The 22,226-nt window shown below is 43.7% G+C and overlaps 8 protein-coding genes across 8 annotated transcripts; 4 read left to right on the top strand and 4 right to left on the bottom strand.

The window, feature by feature from the left end:
• Positions 1 to 1,601: 1,601 nt before the first annotated feature.
• Positions 1,602 to 2,884, top strand: L199_006791 (uncharacterized protein; the record flags this gene model as incomplete). The annotated part of the gene is made up of 7 exons (XM_064892488.1): positions 1,602 to 1,700; positions 1,833 to 1,923; positions 2,011 to 2,107; positions 2,210 to 2,325; positions 2,414 to 2,493; positions 2,583 to 2,678; positions 2,765 to 2,884. The coding sequence occupies 7 exons, from the start codon at positions 1,602 to 1,604 to the stop codon at positions 2,882 to 2,884; spliced, it is 699 nt and encodes a 232-aa protein (XP_064748560.1).
• A 257-nt stretch (positions 2,885 to 3,141) lies between these two features.
• On the bottom strand, positions 3,142 to 5,250 carry L199_006790 (uncharacterized protein; the record flags this gene model as incomplete). Its single annotated transcript, XM_064892487.1, has 7 exons — positions 3,142 to 3,642; positions 3,706 to 3,988; positions 4,049 to 4,408; positions 4,479 to 4,617; positions 4,678 to 4,781; positions 4,839 to 4,922; positions 4,985 to 5,250. 7 exons carry the CDS (start codon positions 5,248 to 5,250, stop codon positions 3,142 to 3,144), a joined length of 1,737 nt encoding a protein of 578 aa, XP_064748559.1.
• A 614-nt stretch (positions 5,251 to 5,864) lies between these two features.
• L199_006789 (uncharacterized protein) lies at positions 5,865 to 8,748 on the top strand (the record flags this gene model as incomplete). The annotated part of the gene is made up of 5 exons (XM_064892486.1): positions 5,865 to 5,947; positions 6,001 to 6,470; positions 6,523 to 7,967; positions 8,082 to 8,390; positions 8,464 to 8,748. 5 exons carry the CDS (start codon positions 5,865 to 5,867, stop codon positions 8,746 to 8,748), a joined length of 2,592 nt encoding a protein of 863 aa, XP_064748558.1.
• Positions 8,749 to 9,161: 413 nt separating this feature from the next.
• On the bottom strand, positions 9,162 to 10,612 carry L199_006788 (uncharacterized protein; the record flags this gene model as incomplete). The annotated part of the gene is made up of 5 exons (XM_064892485.1): positions 9,162 to 9,440; positions 9,523 to 9,900; positions 9,979 to 10,055; positions 10,161 to 10,457; positions 10,537 to 10,612. The coding sequence occupies 5 exons, from the start codon at positions 10,610 to 10,612 to the stop codon at positions 9,162 to 9,164; spliced, it is 1,107 nt and encodes a 368-aa protein (XP_064748557.1).
• A 667-nt stretch (positions 10,613 to 11,279) lies between these two features.
• L199_006787 (uncharacterized protein) lies at positions 11,280 to 11,890 on the bottom strand (the record flags this gene model as incomplete). Its single annotated transcript, XM_064892484.1, has 3 exons — positions 11,280 to 11,336; positions 11,404 to 11,559; positions 11,651 to 11,890. 3 exons carry the CDS (start codon positions 11,888 to 11,890, stop codon positions 11,280 to 11,282), a joined length of 453 nt encoding a protein of 150 aa, XP_064748556.1.
• A 112-nt stretch (positions 11,891 to 12,002) lies between these two features.
• Positions 12,003 to 13,253, bottom strand: L199_006786 (uncharacterized protein; the record flags this gene model as incomplete). Its single annotated transcript, XM_064892483.1, has 5 exons — positions 12,003 to 12,058; positions 12,109 to 12,314; positions 12,376 to 12,470; positions 12,526 to 13,092; positions 13,176 to 13,253. The coding sequence occupies 5 exons, from the start codon at positions 13,251 to 13,253 to the stop codon at positions 12,003 to 12,005; spliced, it is 1,002 nt and encodes a 333-aa protein (XP_064748555.1).
• A 1,089-nt stretch (positions 13,254 to 14,342) lies between these two features.
• On the top strand, positions 14,343 to 20,761 carry L199_006785 (uncharacterized protein; the record flags this gene model as incomplete). Its single annotated transcript, XM_064892482.1, has 18 exons — positions 14,343 to 14,458; positions 14,522 to 14,930; positions 14,992 to 15,277; positions 15,339 to 15,586; positions 15,643 to 18,041; positions 18,139 to 18,200; positions 18,268 to 18,339; positions 18,403 to 18,494; positions 18,563 to 18,687; positions 18,785 to 18,936; positions 19,006 to 19,092; positions 19,192 to 19,310; positions 19,379 to 19,466; positions 19,545 to 19,667; positions 19,750 to 20,103; positions 20,206 to 20,407; positions 20,524 to 20,647; positions 20,711 to 20,761. 18 exons carry the CDS (start codon positions 14,343 to 14,345, stop codon positions 20,759 to 20,761), a joined length of 5,109 nt encoding a protein of 1,702 aa, XP_064748554.1.
• Positions 20,762 to 21,173: 412 nt separating this feature from the next.
• Positions 21,174 to 22,084, top strand: L199_006784 (uncharacterized protein; the record flags this gene model as incomplete). The annotated part of the gene is made up of 3 exons (XM_064892481.1): positions 21,174 to 21,318; positions 21,656 to 21,766; positions 21,903 to 22,084. The coding sequence occupies 3 exons, from the start codon at positions 21,174 to 21,176 to the stop codon at positions 22,082 to 22,084; spliced, it is 438 nt and encodes a 145-aa protein (XP_064748553.1).
• Between the last annotated feature and the right edge of the window lie 142 nt (positions 22,085 to 22,226).

Genomic DNA, 22,226 nt, shown 5'->3' with positions numbered 1-22,226 from the left:
GTGGAGCGAGATGTACTCTGCATGTAAGTCGGAACTTCACCAGAGTACAGTTGAGGTCTTGTATGACTCACATCTGCCTTGTCAGACACTGTGCCTTTATTGCCAAGAGATCGGGTCCGACATAACCGACCCAATTAACATACTCTGGTCCGCCAGGTATGGGGATAAGCTACATTTTGGCCCATCAGGATGGTTTGTACAGCACACTAGGGTTGCCGAAATAAGACTCACATCTTGCTTTACTCCATTCCTCCAATCATATACGAACATGCCCCGTGTATGCCAGATAATTAATTTCCCGTCCTGTCCCAGCTCCATGTTTACATCATACCCATCTTGGTGACATATTACCTTCAATTCGAAATGATGATGAGTTACAACGATCTCCTCATCTGGGTCGTGAACTTTGATGTTGAACACATGTATTCGATCCGAGGGCCAATTGTCCTCCACCTTGATCACCACACCTTGCTCCATATCCGCTACTATTCGCCCTTTGTACGGATCGAAGTCAACCTGAATCGTTTTTGACCTCAACTTTACTTCACCTCCATCATGGTCCTTCGTCATAGTCCAGACAGTCGCTAGATCATATACGGCTATTTGTGTGTGATCTTGATCATGATCTCGTCTGTATGCAGGTACTGTGATAATTGCATCGTCATGAATCGAGAGTATCTCTTGGTCCTTAGGAATCCGGAATGACGAATATCGGGGCGTCAGTCGAGTGAGGTTGCGTTCCCTACGTATCAATCGTTCTAACTCCTCTCGTGAGGATGATAATTTTCCATTCTCGTAGCTTCCCTTGTGTTTCATGTATTTTGGTGGTGGATATAGGTGCTGATACACGGTGAGTTGTAGTATTGATGAGTTTCGGATAACCCCGTTCATCTTCCTGCATGCTTGAGAGCATGTGAGGACATCCTCGGGTGGGAGGTGCTGGAATATCGAGATGAGAGTGTCATCATCTAGTCGATCCATCTTTGCGTTCTTACTTGCATTGCAGTGTAGTGAAAGCAAAAAGGAAGAGAATCAAAGACTCAGAATTAATTCATTCCTTGAAATTCAGTATTCTCTTTCCTTTTCGACCCTTCAGATCTGGCGGTCCGAGTGCTCCTACCACTACCAATCGAAGTATACAGATACACATACTGCATACGTCATGGTGATTGGATGCTCTCGATCCGTAAATTTTATGTGGATTGTCAACGAGCTATTGAGACTACCGACCGCTGGTGAAGCTTGAGCTTCTCTCGACAGAGATCACAAAGACAGATCTTGGTCGACAGACTTTTGAATAGTTCTTTACCACGTATGCGTATGCGTATGCGTATGTTAAGATCACATCCCACTTTGATGTCCGTTCCTGTCCATCTCTCGTTCGAAGTTGTACGTTCGAAGCTGTATATTGTTCGAATATCGTGACGTCACAAGATATCGAGAGTGGATGAAAAAGTTGGGAACTGATCATTGACCTCACTTCAAATACTGTCTTTCTGGTGCATCCATCTCTCTTCTCTGTTATTAATCACATTATCACTTGCTGCACACATCTCTTGCACATCTAGCCCCAACAGAAGGATAGCATATTTGCGTACATGATGTCAGTAGAGACAGCGTCCTCCTCTCGAGCTCAAACAGTCAGCGAGACATTATCTTCCGCTATCGAATTATTGGAGAATGATCAGAATCTCAAAAAGGTGAGTAGATTGAAGATTAACATACTCCTGTTTAGTACGCCTCAGATAGAGCTATATCTATATATATTTATATATATGGGCAATGAGTCATCACGAGCTCATGAAGCTGATCCGTCCGATTGCGTTTCATAGCAAATCCGAGAATCCATCGAACCGATTGACGATCTCTCAAGGTCAGCTACTACGGAATTAAACAGATTACATTCAGCGCCTTTTTCACAACGTATGTATGCTATATCTCTACATTGATCTCTTCATTTCATGCTACACGTGAAGTTCAAGGCTGATATGATGTGTTGCAATGGAATAGACGCTGAGATCTGTGAAAATGCCATAAACATCATATGCCGTACTCAACCTTTATGGGTGGACGTAGCTAGGCTGATACCAGAGAATGAATTTTATCGGTATGTCAAACTCATTTCCCTATAATCTTGATTTACCTAAGTCATCACAATCAGATCAGAAAAATCAGCCGAGCTAACTTTAATGTAAACTTTTTTTGGTAGATACCAATTTGCACTTGGTCCAACTATGCGTAATCTCACTACATCAATCGTACTAGCCAGATTCATATTGCATGATGAATTGACTCCTTCGCATACTATATCTACTATTCTTGGTAGTAAGTCACTCTAAACCCTATACACCCTTGTCGATAGCAAATAACGAGATACAAGGAGAAGTTGATGCTAATATTGAGAATGGAATAGTACAAGATGACTCGACGAGCGTACTTCAATTATCGGCTGAAGATTACTTGCAAGGTGTGATAGGAGCTGTCAACGAACTTGTACGTGTCCTCTTTATTCTACCAGCTGGTTTGTCCTTTTTCACAAGATGTGGACGAGTAGCTGATTCAATGATATGTACGGAGAATAGCCTAGATTATCAATAAATGCTGTAACCTCCCAGAACTTTGAATTGCCTATAAAGATATCGAGTTTCGTAAATGATATATTTGCTAGTTATTCTTTAGTAAGCTGTCCATGTCTCTCTTCTCCTGTCCTCATGGATGTCGGAAGTGATCCAGGAACTCATTTGGTTTTCGGTTCCGATGATAGCTCAACCTTCGAAACGATGCTCTAAGACGGAAATTCGATTCCCTGAAATACGATTTGAAGAGATGCGAGGATGTGGTTTATGACTTGACACTGAGAGGGCTGACCAAGCCTAGGGAATAGACGGGTAATGTCAGTCGATTGATGAATCAGTCATCTTGATCTCCCCTGATACAGAGAACATGAAGTAGAGTTCTGTGTCATCCTAAAATAACGCTTGATAGCGAAAACTGGTAGATCTGATCGCAGATTCAGTTCATATGTTTCTATCATTTGAAAGATAGTACAGTTTATATACCCCACCAAATTATACATCGCACTGAATTATGCCAAAATGCATTATATATATATATATGTATAATACCCTCTACATACCCGCGTTAAGCATTACTCATCTCCTCTTCACTGATCTGTACAGTCTTCCTCTTCTTGTTCGATTGCTTCTCCTCTGCTTTTACTTTCCTCTGTTCTTCCTGGACTTTCAACCTCTCATTAGCCTCCTGGGCCTTCTTCTTCCTATCCTCTTTGGCCTTTTTCTGTCTCTGCACTAATAAATTACCTATATCCACTCCCTGGGATTTCAATCTCCCCAATACTTTTGAATTCATCGTGGTCAATTCTTCTTTGGTGTAGTTCCTCTTGGTTCCTCCGAATGTACGGGCGGTCATTGATGTTGGTGCGAGTGAAATGCCGTCTGCCTCCTCTTCGATTGGTGGAGTTGGTGTATCTCCACCTTCTATTCCTTCTTCTTCCAAACCTGGCCATTTGGGTAAAATGTTGATCAAAGGGTAGAGGTTGAGATTGGATAGTGTTTTGAAATCTGTTTTAGGCAGTGAAGGGATAATCGATGAGGAGAAGGAATTATCCGAGGTTTCACATAGCTATACGAAAGAAGAGCATTGTCAATCGACGCGGAATCGTTGTGGCAAACAGAAATGACTTACCTCGCCGTTATCTCCTATCTGAATTTCCTTGAAGAAGCCATTCAATGACTCTTTCTCCTCCTGTTGCAGTTCATCACGTGGTATGGCCTCCTGTCTACTTTCTATGCCTGGTCCAGGGTTCTTCTTCAACACTCCCCAAGCTGTATCTAACGATAGTAGAATTTTTCCGTCTTGGTTGGGTAAGAATGCGAAATCTAGTATAGGGTATGGTAAGGGTTGTGTATGTACCGTAGGTGAGGAAGAGAGGTCGGATGGTAATATGAAGGAATGTATAGCGGATGCGCTGTTCGTCATATATAAGCTAAATTCCTTCCCGATAGGAAACACTCAATCGTTCACTTACCCTTCGGAGAAGAACACTACTATCGTCTTATCTCCCACAACAGTAGTTTGGATCTTCTTGATGCATACACCTTGTCCCGAAGGTAAGATATATCCCTCAGGAGCAGAATAAAACGTCTCTTCCTCTCCTTCTACATCCTGTTCTGAGGATGCGTTTTCATCCGTTTTTCTCATCCTGCCCTTTGATCTGTTCTTTCTCATGTAACTTCGGACTTTCCTGTGAGGTAAGATTGCGGGGTATATATCTACTTTTGATATAGATGATCCGGTTGTCCAGTCCCATATACGTAATGAGGGATCACCACCACCTGAGATTAGAATATTTGGGTGCGTAGAAGGAATGTGAAGGGAGGAGACGAATCTACCGAATGTATGATATATGACGTAAGTATTTGCTCTTGATCTTGAGGTGTAATAGATGAGAGACTCACGAATCATGTCCGAAAAGAGCCCTTTCCATGACGAAAGATTTGGGGTATCTAGATACTCTGATATGTTCATCCCTGTCGGCTGATATGATATGCTTCGAATCGGGTGTGGTCAAATGAGAGGTAAGGATTGATACGTGACCTATCGTGTTCAAGTGAGCTGATGGACCGCTGACCACACGGCATGTACAAACTAGCTTACCTAGTAAGTAATCAGACTCTGGGTTCTTAGTTGGGTCAGACACCATAGCGTGCATTGGTGGTTTCGAAGTTGAAGGGTCGGATGGTATGGGGTCGAGGGGGTATCTGACGTACATGAATGGTGAGCTTTCTTGAAAGATTGTGAAGGAGAGAATGGCTCACTGATATACATCTCCTACTTTGTCTGATACGATGATACCTCCCTCAGGTGATAATGTCACACATGAAGCTTTCTTGATGAGACCTCTAGATACGAGATGACCGCGTTAGCTATTTACTTTCCAAGTAAATGAAGGATATGAGCTGACCTAGTACTCCTGAGTTTGATTTCGTCTTGTGTCACATCCCATACTTTCAAGCTCTTATCATCTCCTACACTGACTATGATCTTCCCATCTTCACTGACCGCTATATGTCGGATGAACCCATTCTGATGAGCCCTGTTATCGACTGAAGGGGAAGAGATGGTCTGTGATGTTTGTAGATCATGAACGATGAGGGTAGCACCTGCGACGGCGACAATACTTGAGCTGGACGATGCTAGTACCAGAGGGGGGAAGTTGAGGTCTGCCATGGTGATTTGTAGGTTGCTGAATTGCAGATGAGAGCAGCGTAGATTTTTGTTTTGAAGTCGGTTTATGAGATCTTGTAACTTTTGAAGTCAAAATATCTAATCTTCGAGGTGATTTAAATGGTCTGCGCATACAGAGTACTGGTTTGGGATAAAGTGTGATAAATTGATCTGATATCTAGTCAGTTGGCGCGTCGTCGCGTCTAAGGGGGATATGAGGGTTGTCGATTTACGCGTTCCCCTCGTTTTCCCTCATTTACTCATATTCTCATTTCCATTGATCATTGCTCATTTGTCACTGTACAATTCCTTCTAGTACTCTTCATTTTACTGACTAACTTGGACTATCGCAACCTTGGATCTACCATGGTGAGCTATTTCGTGCCAATCATGTTGATTGGCCAGCTGACACTTCCGAATAGTCTTCACCGCCTATTCCCCCTTCCTCCCAACCGAGAACCAAGCGTCAACGATCTCGTTCCAGATCACCCACTGCTGGTCCATCAGGTCCCCGTTCCTCTTCTCCTCCTCCATCATCACTTCCACCTTCCTCTCCACCCGCACCTTTCTCTGACTTTGGTGATGAAGCGGATGTCGGAGACGACGCTGAGGTCGAGATGAGACAGATGGGTAGAGCAAGAGAAGGTGACGATGATGAGGATGAAGATGGGGAAGATCTATTCAATGAGCGAATGATGGAGTGAGTCAAATCGCTACTCCCAGATTCCCCGCTTTGCTGATATAGCCATGCAGGGATTACGATGCCAACGATGCTCTCGATACATACTCCCAAGCAGATCTGGATGATCGATCTTCTGTCGCCGAGATGACTCGAGGTGAACGACTTGCCGCTGAACGAGCGATGGATCGAAGGGATCGAGGACTGGGAGGTAGAAGAGCAGGAAGAAGAGATCACATGCCTGCTTTCTTACAATCAGATGATGAAGATATGGATGGACTAGGTGAAGGTCCTCTGGCAGGTATCAATACTCGAAGAAGGAGAAGGCAATATGACGAGAGGATGGACGAAGATGATGCTGGCGAAGAAGAAGAGATGTCGTTGGAACATCTGGGTGATGTCAAAGCTGCTTCTATCGCTGAATGGGTTTCAATTGATTCCGTGAGAAGAGCGGTGCAAAAGCATTTCAGAAGTTTCTTGATGACTTATGTCGATGAGAATGGTCAATCCGTATACGGGCAACGAATCAAACATCTGGGTGAAAGTGAGTAAACCCATTGAATCCCGATAAATCAGTACTGATCATCTTGTTTCAGTCAACTCCGAATCTCTCGAGGTATCTTTCCTACATTTGGCTCAATCACGACCTATCTTAGCCTATTTCCTCGCCAACTCCCCTCAACCTATGTTAGCTCTTTTCGACGAAGTAGCTCTTGAAGCTATCCTCTTATACTACCCCTCGTACGATAACATCCATTCCGAAATTCACGTTCGAATCACCGAATTGCCAACCTCACTCTCACTTCGAGATCTGCGACAATCCAACTTGAACTGTCTTGTGAGAGTCAGCGGTGTAGTCACTAGACGAACTGGTGTTTTCCCTCAATTGAAATACGTCAAATTCGACTGTGGTAAATGTGGTGCGACTTTGGGTCCTTTCTTCCAAGACACCAATAAAGAATTGAAGATCTCCTTCTGTTCAGCTTGTGAAAGTAGAGGACCATTCAGCGTCAACTCGGAACAAACCGTTTATAGAAATTACCAAAAGATGACCTTACAAGAATCCCCTGGAAGTGTTCCCGCTGGTCGTTTACCTCGACATAGAGAAGTTGTGCTTTTATGGGATTTAATCGATATGGCTAAGCCTGGAGAAGAAATTGAAGTTACTGGTATCTACCGAAACAATTTCGATGCTTCGCTTAACACCAAGAATGGTTTCCCTGTATTCTCAACTGTACTGGAAGCAAATCACATTAACAAGAAAGAAGACTTGTTCGCTGCTGTTAGGTTGACCGAGGAAGATGAGAAGATGATTAGGTCCATGGCTAAAGACGAGAGAATCGCCAAGCGAATCGTCAAATCGATCGCACCATCGATCTATGGTCACGATGATATCAAGACTGCTATTGCGTTATCTCTCTTTGGTGGTGTACCGAAAGACATCAACCGTAAACATCGAATTCGAGGCGATATCAACGTATTATTACTGGGTGATCCCGGTACAGCCAAATCCCAGTTCCTGAAATACGTGGAGAAAACAGCAAGTCGAGCGGTATTCACTACTGGTCAAGGAGCTTCTGCGGTCGGTTTGACTGCGTCCGTCAGGAAAGATCCAATCACTAGAGAATGGACTTTGGAAGGTGGAGCATTGGTATTAGCGGACAAAGGACATTGTCTGATTGACGAGTTCGACAAGATGAATGATGCGGATCGAACTTCCATCCACGAAGCTATGGAACAACAATCTATCTCGATTTCCAAAGCTGGTATTGTAACTTCCCTCCAAGCTCGATGTGCGATCATAGCAGCTGCGAATCCCATCAGGGGAAGATACAACCCTACGATCCCCTTCCAACAGAATGTGGAACTTACCGAACCGATCTTATCCCGTTTCGACGTGTTGTGCGTAGTGAAAGATGCGGTGGATCCAGTGCAGGACGAAATGCTCGCTCAGTTCGTGGTCGGATCGCATCTCAGATCTCACCCACAGTTCAATGAGGCGAGAGATGAGGTCAACGTGACTACTTCGGTTGATGCTGATGTGAGTGTGATCGAAAAGTTTCTGTCTTCTTGCCATTCTTCCTTCGATTCGTATACTACACCAGTTTCGTATTCATTATGATTGAGGCTTGAGCTGACTTTTGGTATTGCACAGATAATACCTCAAGATGTACTCCGTAAATACATTATGTACTCTAAAGAACACATCCGACCTAAACTTCATCAACTTGATCAAGACAAACTTGCTCGACTTTACGCAGACCTTCGAAGAGAATCCCTAGCTACTGGTTCTTTCCCTATTACAGTCAGACATCTGGAATCGATGATCCGAATGTCAGAGGCCAGTGCGAAGATGCACTTGAGAGAGTATGTCAGAAGTGATGATATCGATTTGGCAATTCAGGTGGCAGTGGGAAGTTTCGTGAATGCCCAGAAGATGAGTATCAAGAAGACTCTTGAAAGGGTAAGTTTGGTGTTGCTTGATCTTCCTGGGAGAATAATACTGATTGTATGAGTTTGGTTATTGTGTGAAATAGGGATTCCGAAAATACGTGCATCAAGCTACAGATCACGAAGAACTGTTGTCTTTCTTACTTGGACAAATCGTCAAGGAATTATCACAACAATATAGATTACAACGTGGTACCGATCTTGAAAAAGTACAAATCAAATTGAACCAATTGGAAAAGCGTGCGAAAGAATTAGAAATTTATGATGTGGGACCTTTCTTGAAATCTCAGCTGTTCAGGACGAATGGGTATAAGTTGATTGATTCGGAGGGACAAGGGAAGGTCATTGAGAAGGTTTTTACCAGAGGTTAGGTCGAGTAGGTCTGATAATCATTCGCAAGCGATCATATACTTTTTGCTCAAAAATGTCTTCTTAGTCTGATTGGTTCTCCATTATTTATTTTGTCTTATTACTTGATCTTCTCGTATTTGGTTATGTAGGTTCTATTTGTACATGTATATGATCTTACGAACAGCATGCTGGATCCTTACGGGTAACAGGCAGAGTAGCAGGTGGCCCGACAGCTAGTCGGTGAAAAAGAATTAACAGGACGACTGTATGGCAATCAAAGCGTGACAGATAAATTCGTGCAATGATGATGAACAAGATGACATTCCCATATGATACTCAATAACGAATGACAAATCATTCAAATCGGAGAAAGCAAGTTACAAAGAGCTGCATTATCATACAATTAACCATAGATAGGGTTGCAAGGTCAGGTCTAATCATGATATTTCCCCTTGAAACCTTCTACAATCACCTCATCTTCCCTTTCCCTATAGTTCTGTCTCTTCTTCTGTTGCCAAGTCTGCTTGAGCTTGACGAACTCTCCCATCGTAGGTACTTTGTGACCACCTTTCTCGAATTCATTCTGAGTGAAACCTTCTCTTTCCAACAAGGGGGATTTGATAGTTTTCAATGGGAGGTCGTTGGAGGGTCGAGCAAAGTAGAGTAAACCTAGTCGGTCGTACTGATTTTGATCAGGGGGAGGGACCGATACCTACAGTAGCACATGTCAAATTAGCACCGGTGTGTAGTACGTCAATATGGGCGTTGCAAGTTGATGTGAGAGTTATACTTACTCTATGAACGGTACTTTTGATGTAACCTCCAGTTAAGAAACTCAACGCATCGCAGGTATTGACAGTCAAAGAACCATCAAGTGGTTTAGCCCATTTCCAATCATTCGTCTTATGATCTTTGATCTGTAACGCAGCGACAGGTTGTCGGAATAATAAAGTCAATGTACCCAAATCTGTATGACCCAATGAATACAACCCATCACCTTCCTCTGTGAGTTTCTTGAGTTGATCACCTGAGAAATGCCTGTACATCATATAACGAAGATGATCTTCTGAAGGGTTCTCGTACTTGTGGAGATTGATGAAGAAATCTTCTGGCAATTCGAGGGCGATGGCGATTAGGGCGTGAAGAGGATCAAGAACATTGGTGTGAAGTGACTAAAACATCCATACCAGTGGATAAGCGCTAAGACGTTTTGTGATACATACTGTAGTGGAACAAATCATTCAGCTTACTCGGGCAAATTCTTCGATCTCACCGATGTTCTCTTTGATTACATCTGGATGATCTCTATCGTGGTATCCGTCGAATTCTGTATACGTAAATTACAGTCAACATCCAACTTTTACGCATCTTCCTATGAATACCATTGCCTCTCAAAGTGCATAATGTACGACAGATCGATGATCACACTCACTAGGGATATTATAAACCTCGGTCTGATCCCTTACACCCCCAGCCAACGCAGCTCTTCCAGCAGGTCTATACCCATTATACTCCCCATTTTCCAAATCAGGAATATATTTGGATTTCTCCTCTAATGGTAAATCGTAAAACTTGGAACCGAGGTAGAATTGTCGATCGACTTTCTCCTGGGGGATACCGAAGTTGGTAACGTAGAAGAAACCTTTAGTTCGAATTGCTTCGATCAATATTTGAGCAAGTTCAGCTTTTCCCTCGGGGTTGGAAAATTTAGATAAGTCGATTGTAGGTACTACATTATTCACAGCCATATGGCCTATAATCAGCTGCACCTTCATGATATGCCCGAGAGAAGGTAGATAGATACTTACGGTCAGCCCAATCCAAGTTCTCTTTAGTCTCCGGTACGTAATCGTACTTGAAGATTTGTGGGACAGCTACTGGCATTATGGTTATAGAGTCGAAATTGGCTTTACTTTACACTGGATAATCAAGGAGAGGAAACAAATCTACCGGTCTTTTGACTGCTCGTCCTTTAGGATGCAGGTATATGTATATATATACATCCGCATAGCTTGACCTTTAGTCTATTTGTGTAACGCAGAATGACGAGCACGAGCAAAAGCACAAATAAGTCGTGATTGAATTGTTGACCAATTCTTTTCGGTTTAATCCGACCACACTCATTCTGCTTACTTGTACTTGCAGCCGTGCCCAAGTTGACAACAGCCTTTCTCATGCTTATTTTTGGATCCCTTCCTCCCTGTCCGAGTAAGACTTGTACATCAGCTAGCTACACATACAAATGACAATTGCTCATCGATGGCGTGATCTCTAGCCCAAATTGGTCGGAGGGTCGGGGAAATCCGATTGATAAGATTAAACCGCAACGTGATCGTCATGTCATATCCGGTACTGTAAATTTAGTGATACAGCGCATGAAATTAATTGGTGATTGACGAATCGCAGTCACGCTTCTGGCCTTACTCGCACGCTGAACATTTGTACATTCATATAGTTATTCTACTCCGAGAACGACTTATCACCTTTGATGATTCAGACACTTGAAACAATGTCATCATCATCATCAACATCATCGGTATCATTATCATCATCATCGAAAATCGTATATCTCTACTTTAGGTTCTTTACATTCCGATGGTATCAATTGCTTAAAATACAGGTTTTCAGCAATTAGCCTATGTGACTAGAAATCATGATATGCAAAACATGCCTACCTGGTGCTGGAGGAACAATCTTTCGCCGTCAAACCGCATAGTCGGCCACAATCCATCAGTCTTCTCCAACTTGCAAACGGCCTTGCGTGTTATCGCTCCAAGAGATTCTGAAGTAATCTCCGAGCGGGTCACGCTGATGTTGGTGAACGGTGAATCCTACGGAGCGAGCACAATAATCAAATGACATCAGTTATTGCGTGGAGATCTTATGTACCCATCTAAAGCGGAGGGTTAAGGCGGCACTGACCTTCTTCCTGATATCTTCCTCCTTTGAGGCGACTACTTGGGGCATGAACATACTCTTTCCACCACCCAGAGCTGATCCCATATCTCCTTTAAACCGAAGAATACGTTGATTCAAGTCGTGGCAATATATCTTTATTTCGTCCGTATATCTCATTCGCTTCCACGCAAATGCTTTGGAACCTGCTATCGACCGATTATTCCCACCCCAACCCTCATCCCTGTTCGATTCTTCAAGGTGCATGTAGGAGAAAGGGTACCATTTCTTTAGCGGGATAATTTGCCATTCTGTCCGTCTTGACTTAGAGCGAGAGAGAGATTCGAGTAGGCGATTGATATCAATATAAATCAACAGGTCATATGATGGTCCTGGGTGGGGATATCTTTGGAGCTCGCACAATGACAGGAACAACTGTATAATTCCACTTTTATGAAAATCCCCGTGCCAAGAGCCGCACATACGGGGGACTTTATCGGGGTAGATCTCTTGCAGCTTCTTATGGATGTGAGGAGGGAGATCGGATATTGCTCTGGGATAGATAAGTTTGTAATGTGGTTTATTGACGATCTTGGGACCGGGTTTGTCTTTGTTGCTCAAAAGAATATTGTTAAGATCATAGATGAATAAACGCTGATCAAGACCGGCATCTTTGTCTGGATTTCCTGCCCTGACATACAACCATCAATTAGCGAGTCTTTCCAGAGTTGGTTACTGATTGACCAACTCACCAAGTCCATATTATGGAAGATGAAATTGTTATGTAGTTCGGCCAGACGCATTGTATTACATGGCTCGACTTGATTCCACCAGGAATGGTGATCGCCTATGGTTGGACTAGGAGTTCAGATGAATGACGCTAGGGGTATTCAAACACTCACGGCTAGTTGCTGTCCATCAAATAAGCTAAATATATTCAAACTTGGAGGTGCGACTACTATGAATGAGTTCAATGGACCGAACATTGTTCTTCTAGGGCCTCCTTCGAGGTTTCTTGATTGTCCGCTCCACCGCAGATGTTTTTCTCGACAAGGGATAGGATCTCCACTTAGCGAGAAGAATTTGATCATCGATCGATCTTCCCCTCGATACACTTCACTGGCCATAACCAAGTCCCTCTCAAGGTCGACTGATATTCTCAACGGTTCAAAATCCCACAAATGTTTCTTTTTGGCCCATGTTCTCAGATCTCCATCCACTGTTTCTTTGTACTCCACCATTGCCGCCCACTTTGACACCCCTTGGTCTAAAACGGGTAATGCTTTAGCACGACTGGTGATGATCCGTTGCCCATAGGCAGCAAGTATACGTTCGTCTGGTCCGATAGATAGGGTGCTATGCTTTGGGGAGAACGATGCGAAGTTACTCTCTCGCTCTTTAAGACTTGTTAAAAGAACATGTGATGGCGTGGAGGAGTAGGTCGTCGCACATCCGTTCACGGGATCAAGCTGAGTGGGACATGAAGATAACGATGAAGACGAAGCTGTACCCGGCTTGATTTGGTGATGATTCGGTTGAATCGTTGACAGACTTGAGCGCAGCTGATGATTGATGAGGGGTCGAGAAAATGTAACATCATCTCTGTTAGCTCGTCCGTTACTGCATCCATGTTGGACTAGTATCCTTCCGGCTTGGTATTGTCGTAGTGTAAAGGCGGGAGGATATCATGAAACGAATCATGAAAGGTATGTATATGTGAAGAAGTTCCACAGTGCATGAGCGACTTTTGGGCTGTAGGAATGAGCTGTACGGAATCTGCTGGAATGCAACTGAGACATGCACACACATAACGAAATAGGTATGCATCATTCGGATCTGACACAGTTATACGTATTACTCGAACAGCTCATACCCCGTGATTGGCGGTGAACTGTCCGAATGAATGGATACACTATTTTGTAGCATCCAACGTTATAACGATCAATCTCCATATCGCCGGATACAATTATCTACTGCGACTCCAGCATCATACGCTGACCTAATACGGTGATATCCTGCTTGAGAAGAGATCTCACCTCTCACCTCATCCCGAATGAACAATCTCTTCCCGTCAGATAGCATCGTTTGGCGATCATTTCCTGAAGGCTGATAGATACCAGTGTGAGTGATCACCATTCGAATATATAACATAAACACCAGTGATCAATCGGTTGATCGGAGTTGACCGTGTCTGATCCCTTGATCTCTTGATTTTCTCTGATTTCTTCACACGTCACTGGAAAAGATATTTCGAAATGACTCCGAGCCATGAAAAGCTTAAAAGATGATGACATCCATCCCATCTTCTCTCTAACTCCCCTCCGATCCCTTTCAATATCTGCACAACAAACACATAAAAACCTCTGTGTACATAGAATCTCGCATCGCAAATACCTCACGGACTGCTGAACTGCATGAAATAACAATAAACGAAAGATACGGCACGATTTTGCAACACGACCCTTCACGACTCCAATTCATCTTATTTAGTTTAGCCCGTTGGTATTCACCTTGAAAGGGTTCAAAGGTATCCCCTTGGTCAAAACGTGACCCTTTCTCGAAGGTAAACTACATACAGTCGTATCTGATCAAGAACTTTATCATATATCACACAGCGTGATCGGCCGAAGACCAAGGTGATCTATCGTCCTCCCCCACTCTACATTTCACATCTCCCTGTCTACCATCACACGACACCATATATATTGGTGGCCCCACAATGAGCACGATCCTTGTTTTCGAGACTTTGTCTACCAAAGTCGTCTATCTAGCCAGTAAAGCTACCTGCGAAGATGTGTGGGATGGAGTGGATTTCACACCTTGCTTCAAGGACAGGTGAGTTGCATTTTAGTTTATTGACATCTTTGATGACATATATCATGAACATTTGACATATAGGTATATATCCAATGTTCCCTTCATCCTTATCGCTCTCTCCGCCATCTATATCTTCTGCATCACTGTTCTGCCCCGTTATCTCTCCTCCCCACCTTACGCCCCAGTAACAGCAGAAACCCTCATCTCGCCTTCAGCAACCTCCGATCTCGCTAAACTCGAGTCTAACGTCATTCTGGATTCAGTCGCCTCGAACCTTTTATCCTCCAGCAAAGTCTCGGCTGGAAAAGGGAGATTGACAGATGGAGAAGCTGAGCAGGTTGTCAATGACTGGAAAAGTGCTAGCCAGAAGAAGGAGTCGAAGTGGAGGAGATTTAGGTTCTGGGTTGGTTTGATAGGCGCTTTAGCTTGGTTCGAGCTGGAGATCGCTAGAGGCGCTATAGAAGGTAGCTGGAGGGATATTGTGTTTCCGGTGAGCGCGATTCCTACTCAGCTATCGGACTCTGACTGATAATCTCGAAATACTATCTTAGGCATGGCTGGCTTTGATAGCTCTCATCCCCTCATCTCCATTGACAGCTGTCCTTACCTTCCATATCCTCCCTTCACTAATCCTTTTTCGCTCGAATATCATCCAAACTCACACTTCGTCCCTCAAGATCGCTAGTGGTATTGTAGAAGTGGTGTATTGGGTAGCGTTGATCAGTATACCGTATTCAGAAGAGTTGGATCGATTATTGATTGGTGGTGTATCTCAAGGAGGTGGTAGTTCAGGCAGCTATGGAGAAAAATTACCAAAACATTGTGAAGAGCCTACTTGTGAGTGACTCTTCTGTATTCCACCTTCCAAACAATCTCTAACCGTTATGCACCATTGCAGCAACCTTTTCTAGGGCAACTTACTCCTTCCTCCTCCCGTTGCTGTTCAAACATTATTTCAAGCCAATCACCCTCAAAGATATCCCAGCTATAAGAGAAGATGATTCCGCTTCATCCTCGCTTGGTGCTTTCAGAGCGTATAGAGCTGGAAGGGACAAGGCGCACTTGGCGAAGACTGGAGATAAAAGGATACGGAATCTGGGTACGGATTTGTTCTGGTTCTTCTTCCCTGAATTGGCAATGCAGTCTGTGAGTTGGATCCCGTCTTCCATGCTCCGGTGCTTACTGACGATGGTTTGGTATAGATCTGGGCTATCGTGTTTGTCATCTTCCAATACCTTCCCCCGACCGGTCTTCGACTGTTGCTCCAATACGTGAAAGAACGCGATACATCGTCTCAACCTGCACACGTCGCGGTGCTTTATGTAGCTATGATGGCTGGTGGACAGATCCTGAGCGTCATCTTAATGGGTCAATCATTGTTCATCGGTCGACGTCTATGTATCCGACTAAGAGCAATCATCATATCTGATGTTTTCGCCAAAGCGCTTCGAAGGCGTGATCTGTCAGGGAACGTCAAAAAGAACAAGGTCGATAAGAATGGTAAAGTCATTGAAGATCCCGAAGCATCCGCAACTGAAGGTAAAATAGCGAATCTGGTATCAGTCGACGCATTTACGATATCAGAGATATGCGCCTACATATACTACCTTGTATCTTGTCCTTTTGCGGTTATACTCAACTCATACCTCCTGTACAAAACATTAGGAGCAGCTTCTTTCGCTGGTACGGCGGTTCTCATTGCTCTCATGCCTCTTCAAGGTTTGATCGGACGGCTGTATACGATATACCAAAAACGATTTATGGCTGCTACAGATGCTCGATTGGAAAGTGTTACCGAAGTCATTGCCCATATCAAGCTTATCAAATTCAATGCATGGGAAGATAAGTTTTTCGAACGCATGGGTATAACTAGAAAGAAGGAACTGGCGGTCTTGGCACTTCGATTCGCTACCACCACTTTATTCCAGGTTTTCGTTTGGGGTACACCGGTCTTGGTAACTGGTGTAGCTTTTGCTGTACATAGTATGGTCCTCAAGCAACCTCTCACGGCTGATAGAGCTTTCGCCTCTTTGATCTTGTTCAATATGCTTAAGGACCCCTTGGCGTTATTTCAAGATACACTGACTCGACTCCTTCAAGCCTATACCTCCTGTGGACGAATTCAAGCATATCTCGACGAACCCGATACACTCAAATACAGACAGCTCTCTACCCCTGGTCCAGGAGAACCATCTATCGGTTTCAAAAATGCCATTCTTGGATATGCAACTCACGAGGATCTACATCAACTTGCCGATGATGATGCCGAGCCATTCGTTCTTGGTGAATTAGATTTATCATTCCCTGTAGGAGGGCTGAGTCTTATTGCCGGACCGGTCGGATCCGGTAAAACTACCTTAATCCTTGGTTTATTAGGTGAAGCGATGTTATTACAAGGAAAAGTGTTTATGCCTGATGATCATGCCAATCGAGATATCTGTCCTATCGACCCCTCGACCGGTCTGGCAGATACGATTGCCTACTGTTCTCAGACACCGTGGTTGATTGGTGCGTCCATCAAGGAAAACATCGTCTTTGGCTCACATTGGGACTCGAAGAGATACAACGCTGTAGTAGATGCCTGTGCTTTGCGAAGGGATTTCGAGATATTCGAATTAGGTGATGAGACTGAAGTAGGAGAAAAGGGAACAACATGCTCAGGTGGACAAAAAGCCCGAATCGCCCTCGCCAGAGCTATCTATTCACCTGCGAAGACTATTATACTGGATGATGTCCTCTCTGCAGTAGATGCTCAAACTGCCCGACATCTCTTTGATTATGTTCTCCAAGGCAAGCTCATTGAAGGTCGGACCGTAATTATGGTGACCCATCAAGTGAATTTGGTCGCTCCTGCATCGAAATTCATCGTCATGTTGGAAAATGGTGGAATGGTAGCATCTGGGACACCCAACGAACTTGCTTCAGAAGGTTTACTAGATCTACATGGAAGTGGAAGTAACAGTGGACCATCTACACCAACAGCTACTGGCAGTTCTTCAACGTTCACTTCGTCCGATCAACCTCCATCCGACAACAAAGCGGAAGACCTCATCGAACCTGTATTAGATGAACAACCTACCGAGATATCAGAAGGGAAAAAACAACTCGAAGTGGATAAAGCCGTTGAAGAGACCTCGGAAGAGGTCAAATTGGATAAACAGCTAGTCGCCGCTGAGAGCTCAGGTCAGGGGATGGTCGGAATAGGGACGTATTGGTTATACTTCAAATCGATGGGATCGGGCATGTTCTGGTTTATCGTCATCTTTGCGTTCCTGGGTAGTCAGGTATTACAAATTGCTAATAATACTTGGATCAAAGAATGGGCTAATTCAAATGATCATCCGACGACTTCGACTTTGTCAACGATATTGAAATCCAGGCGGATGGTGATAGAAGAAGTACATAGTCAATTGGCCAAACCACGCTCTACGTTATTCTACCTTACGGTCTATTGGGGTATCTCAGCATGTTATGTCCTGGCTGTAGCTGGACGAGTTGGAATTACGTTCTTTGGTGCTTTAACCGCAAGTCAGAGTTTGTACTCGAAATTGGTGAGAAGAATCTTAGGTGCGAAGATGAGATTCTTCGATTCTACACCTTCGTAAGTCATCCTCGTTGGGTGATTCATCCGGTTGATATACAGTAATCGGCATATGGACAAAGCTGATTGTGATGTGATGGTGCTTTGTGCGTCGTAGTGGTCGGATCATGAACAGGTTGAGTAAAGATATGTCTTCGATAGATCAGGAAGCCGGTGAAAGTGAGTTATCTGCGCCAAAATCCTGGTCGATCGAGGATACAGCTGATATCTGAACATCGGTATCTAGTTTTGATGTACTTTGCCAACTCGTGTTTGTCGGCTGCTGCTATCCTGGTCGTTGTGACTGTGTCAACCCCCGGTAAGTTACCTCGCGCGAAAGAACCTTGAACTTGCTAATTTGTTAATGACTCGACAAAAATAGCATTCCTCGTCGCCCTGGTTCTGATCGTACTGGCTTATTGGTTGCTCGGCTCTTTGTATGTGACCACCAATAGAGAGATTAAACGGATTGATGTGGGTATTTTAGAACGTCATAAGAGTCTCAGATCGGTCCTGAGCTGATTCACTGTGCAACAACATAGAGCGTTACTAGATCACCCATTTTCATCTCATTCTCAGAAGTTTTGGTGGGGATGTCAACGATCAGATCATATGGTGACAGTGCGAGATTCATGCGGAAATTGTTCCATGAGATCGATCAGAATACGTAAGTTGACTATGTTTCTCTATCGCTTTGGCCATTCTAGATACCCTGTGCTATTATTTGGAGATCACGCTGATCTCGAATATGACGAACGATATAGACGATGTTTCTGGTACTTATGGCAGATCAACCGACTTCTCAACAATTTCTCAAATTTTATAGGAGCATTCGTCACTATCTTCGCGGCTGTATTTGCTTTGAGGAACCCTAAAATGGACGCTGGTGCTGTTGGATTGTCCATAACTTACGCTTGTAAGTTGACCCAGCATGATGTGATGATGATTGTTGATCGATGAAACTGATGATGGTCGTATCCAATAGTATCGTTCACTGAATACGTACTTTGGGTGGTAAGGCTTTATGCGGCTAGTGAGATGAGTATGAATAGTGTCGAGAGGGTTGGAGAATGTAAGCTTCATTATTACTGAATCTAAAAATGTTCACCGATCTTCACCGGATATCATGTACATAGAAGGATGACAGAGCTGATCTGAGACTGTTGAATAGACCTCGAACTTGAAGTGGAAGAAGAAGAACATGCTAAAGGGATCGAACCGCCCGCTCATTGGCCATCTAGAGAAGGAAGTGTGATTGTAGAAGATCTTACTTGCAGATATGCCCCACAGGTACGTTCCAACTCCGAGTTTTACGACGGACAAAGTGAGCAGACGCTGATGGAAGTGATGTATCATAGCTTGACCCCGTACTTCAAGGTGTATCTTTCACCATTGGACCGAGAGAAAAGATTGGTGTTTGTGGTAGAACAGGATCAGGAAAGAGTAGTAAGTACAGTTTAACAAACACCTAATGCACCCTAGTCAAGCAAGCATGATCTGATCATACGTTATTGTGATTCTTAGCTCTTGCCTTGTCGTTCTTCCGATTCTTACATCAAGATGGGGGTAAAATTATCATCGATGGATTGGATATCTCTAAACTTAGTTTGAACGCATTGAGATCTAGATTAACTATATTACCTCAAGGTAAGTCGTTGACTCTCCTTCCCCATCTGTCGTTGGCGCTTGGAGCAAATTAACACCGCTCTCCATTCATTCATGATTACAGAAGCCCAGCTATTCTCTGGAACTGTCCGAGACAATTTGGATCCCTTCGATCAACATTCCGACGAAGCTATATGGGAAGCTCTATCTCAATGTGGTTTAATCAACACGAAATCAAGGAATCCATCGAGGGTACAATCAAAATCGGATTTAACGGCCTTGACACCTACCAAGACGCCTAGCAAGAGGACTTTGAGAGGTCAGGCGAGTGTGAGGAGTCTGATGAAGAAAGTGGATAAGAAGTTGGAAACTCTACAAACCCCCTCGGGATTAGGGGAGGAAGAAGTAGGAGAGGAAGAAGAGAGAGTTATGATTAGGAGTTTGGAGGAGAAAGTAGCTGTGGGAGGAAAGAATTTCAGTGAGTACTCAGACCAGTTTCCATGATCCATATGTCATATGCGAACCTCTCTTGTAAGTTGCCATCTGAGATCGGAATTGATGATTCGGATTATGTTTTCAGGTCAAGGTCAAAGACAGCTTTTGGCACTAGCAAGAGGACTACTCAAACTTCGATCTTCATCTTTCCTGATCATGGACGAATCGACTGCGAACCTCGATCATGCTACCGATGCGACCATACAGAACGTATTGAGATCGGAGATGAAAGATGTACAGATGATTGTTATCGCTCATAGACTGATGACTGTTTGTGGGTTGGATAAGTGAGTGTTACTCTTCCTGTTTCCCTCCTGCTCATTGTTTCCAGTCCTGTATCATTACGTGGGAATGGGCGACGATGTGAGTGTATGATGCTGATCGAGATGGTTCGATCTCTCAGGATATTGGTACTGGACCACGGAAAAGTGATTGAATTCGGGACACCCTACGAGCTTATGCAAAGAGAGAATGGATCATTTAGGGACTTGTGCAGACAATCAGGAGAAGAGACGCAATTATTGGAAGTAAGTTACTCAGATCGTTTCTTGGTGATTTGAATATACGCTGATGTTATGATTTCTACTCAGTTGGCAAAACAGGTTCATAAGGCTAAACTGAATAGGGATAGAACACCATAGAGCGATATGAGATGTAGTAGATAGGGCATACGGATGAAAGTAGATAAATTTCGTTGATTGGTAGGTCCATGGAATAATCTTAGATATATATATATATATATATATATAGTTCTGTATCATATACTTCGCCAGCCGGATCATAACATGCATAGAAGATGGGATTATACCCACCTACAGTGGTCAAATCTGAATCGCACATATATGAACTGTGAGGAAGGTGCCACATCGATTTTCAGAGTGATAGTTCCGAAATCACCGCCACCACTAATCGCACTCGCTCGCTCGCTGCTGAGTGACCGCAAGATCATGATGAATTAAGTGATTTCTGAGTGGTTCACAATAACAATAACAGACAACAACGTAGATCATTCATATCATCATCATATAGACCACCAGCAGCACAACATCAACGATGCCAGTAAAACAGACTCAAGCTGCTTACCCCGTCATCGACTCGGACCCGCATTTCTGGAGGGTGGTGAGGTACATGAGACCTACGGATTATGCCACTTGGGCGGGAGCGACGGCGGCTGGACCGGGGTTGTTCTGGTTATATGGTTAGTGATGCTCTAGCATAGCAGGATTGGAAGATGAGGAGACTGGGAACATGAGGGTTGTAGTTTTGATTGTGGAATCTTGGATGTGGATAACGGATATTAGGGTGATTGGAAACAGGAAGAACAGGATAGAGATGGATATTTGCGAAATAGGAATGAAAGAATGAGAGGAACGAAGAACGAGATAGATTCAAATTCCTGAAGGGGTGTTGATGGAAATCATGTTGGAAAATCGGGGAAAAGTGGACAGTGGATGATTGGCGGATCAAATCTGTCCCCTGTTTTCGGGAAGATGGATCAAGTGAAAGTGCTAACATTGATATGAACAAATGTATAGAACGAGTAGACCCAACACAAGCTACCAAAGCATCCTTGCGATCGGCATTACGTCTCACTGGCTTCTTAGGGTTCGCAGCTGGTTTCATGTTAGCTTATCAAAATTCGAGTTGTGAGGTTTCAAAATGTCATCATATCCTTATCATCCCATCAAAATTCAACAATCACATTTGCATTCCTTTTTCTTCATCTCTTTGCGAAGACATTCAAGTCCTATCGCTGATACATCCCTTTTCCAACTTCACCAGTCCGTTTTTGGGGATGGAAAGAAAACTCGATAGAAGTTACCAAAGATCAAGCTGAATTATCTCAACGTGCGAAGAACGGTCAACCGTTATATGGTGAAACGGAATTATCACCTTACCTCCAAGGTGTAGCTGCTAGGAATTCGACTTTCAGTCAATTGAAACTACATGCTTTCCCTTGGTGAGTTTTCGTGTGCGGTTTGATATCTGTAACAACAGAAACAGCATTGTTGGATGGGAGTGGAAACGGAAGGTCGGTCTGAGAGTCTAGTAGATGGGTAGATGGGTATTTTGATGTGGAGAAAATGGGTCAATAGGTCTAAATCA

The sequence above is a fragment of the Kwoniella botswanensis genome, chromosome 1 (genome assembly GCF_036426115.1).
Source record: "Kwoniella botswanensis chromosome 1, complete sequence".
Lineage (NCBI taxonomy): Eukaryota > Fungi > Basidiomycota > Tremellomycetes > Tremellales > Cryptococcaceae > Kwoniella > Kwoniella botswanensis.
This window is presented reverse-complemented; position numbering and strand designations above follow the sequence as displayed.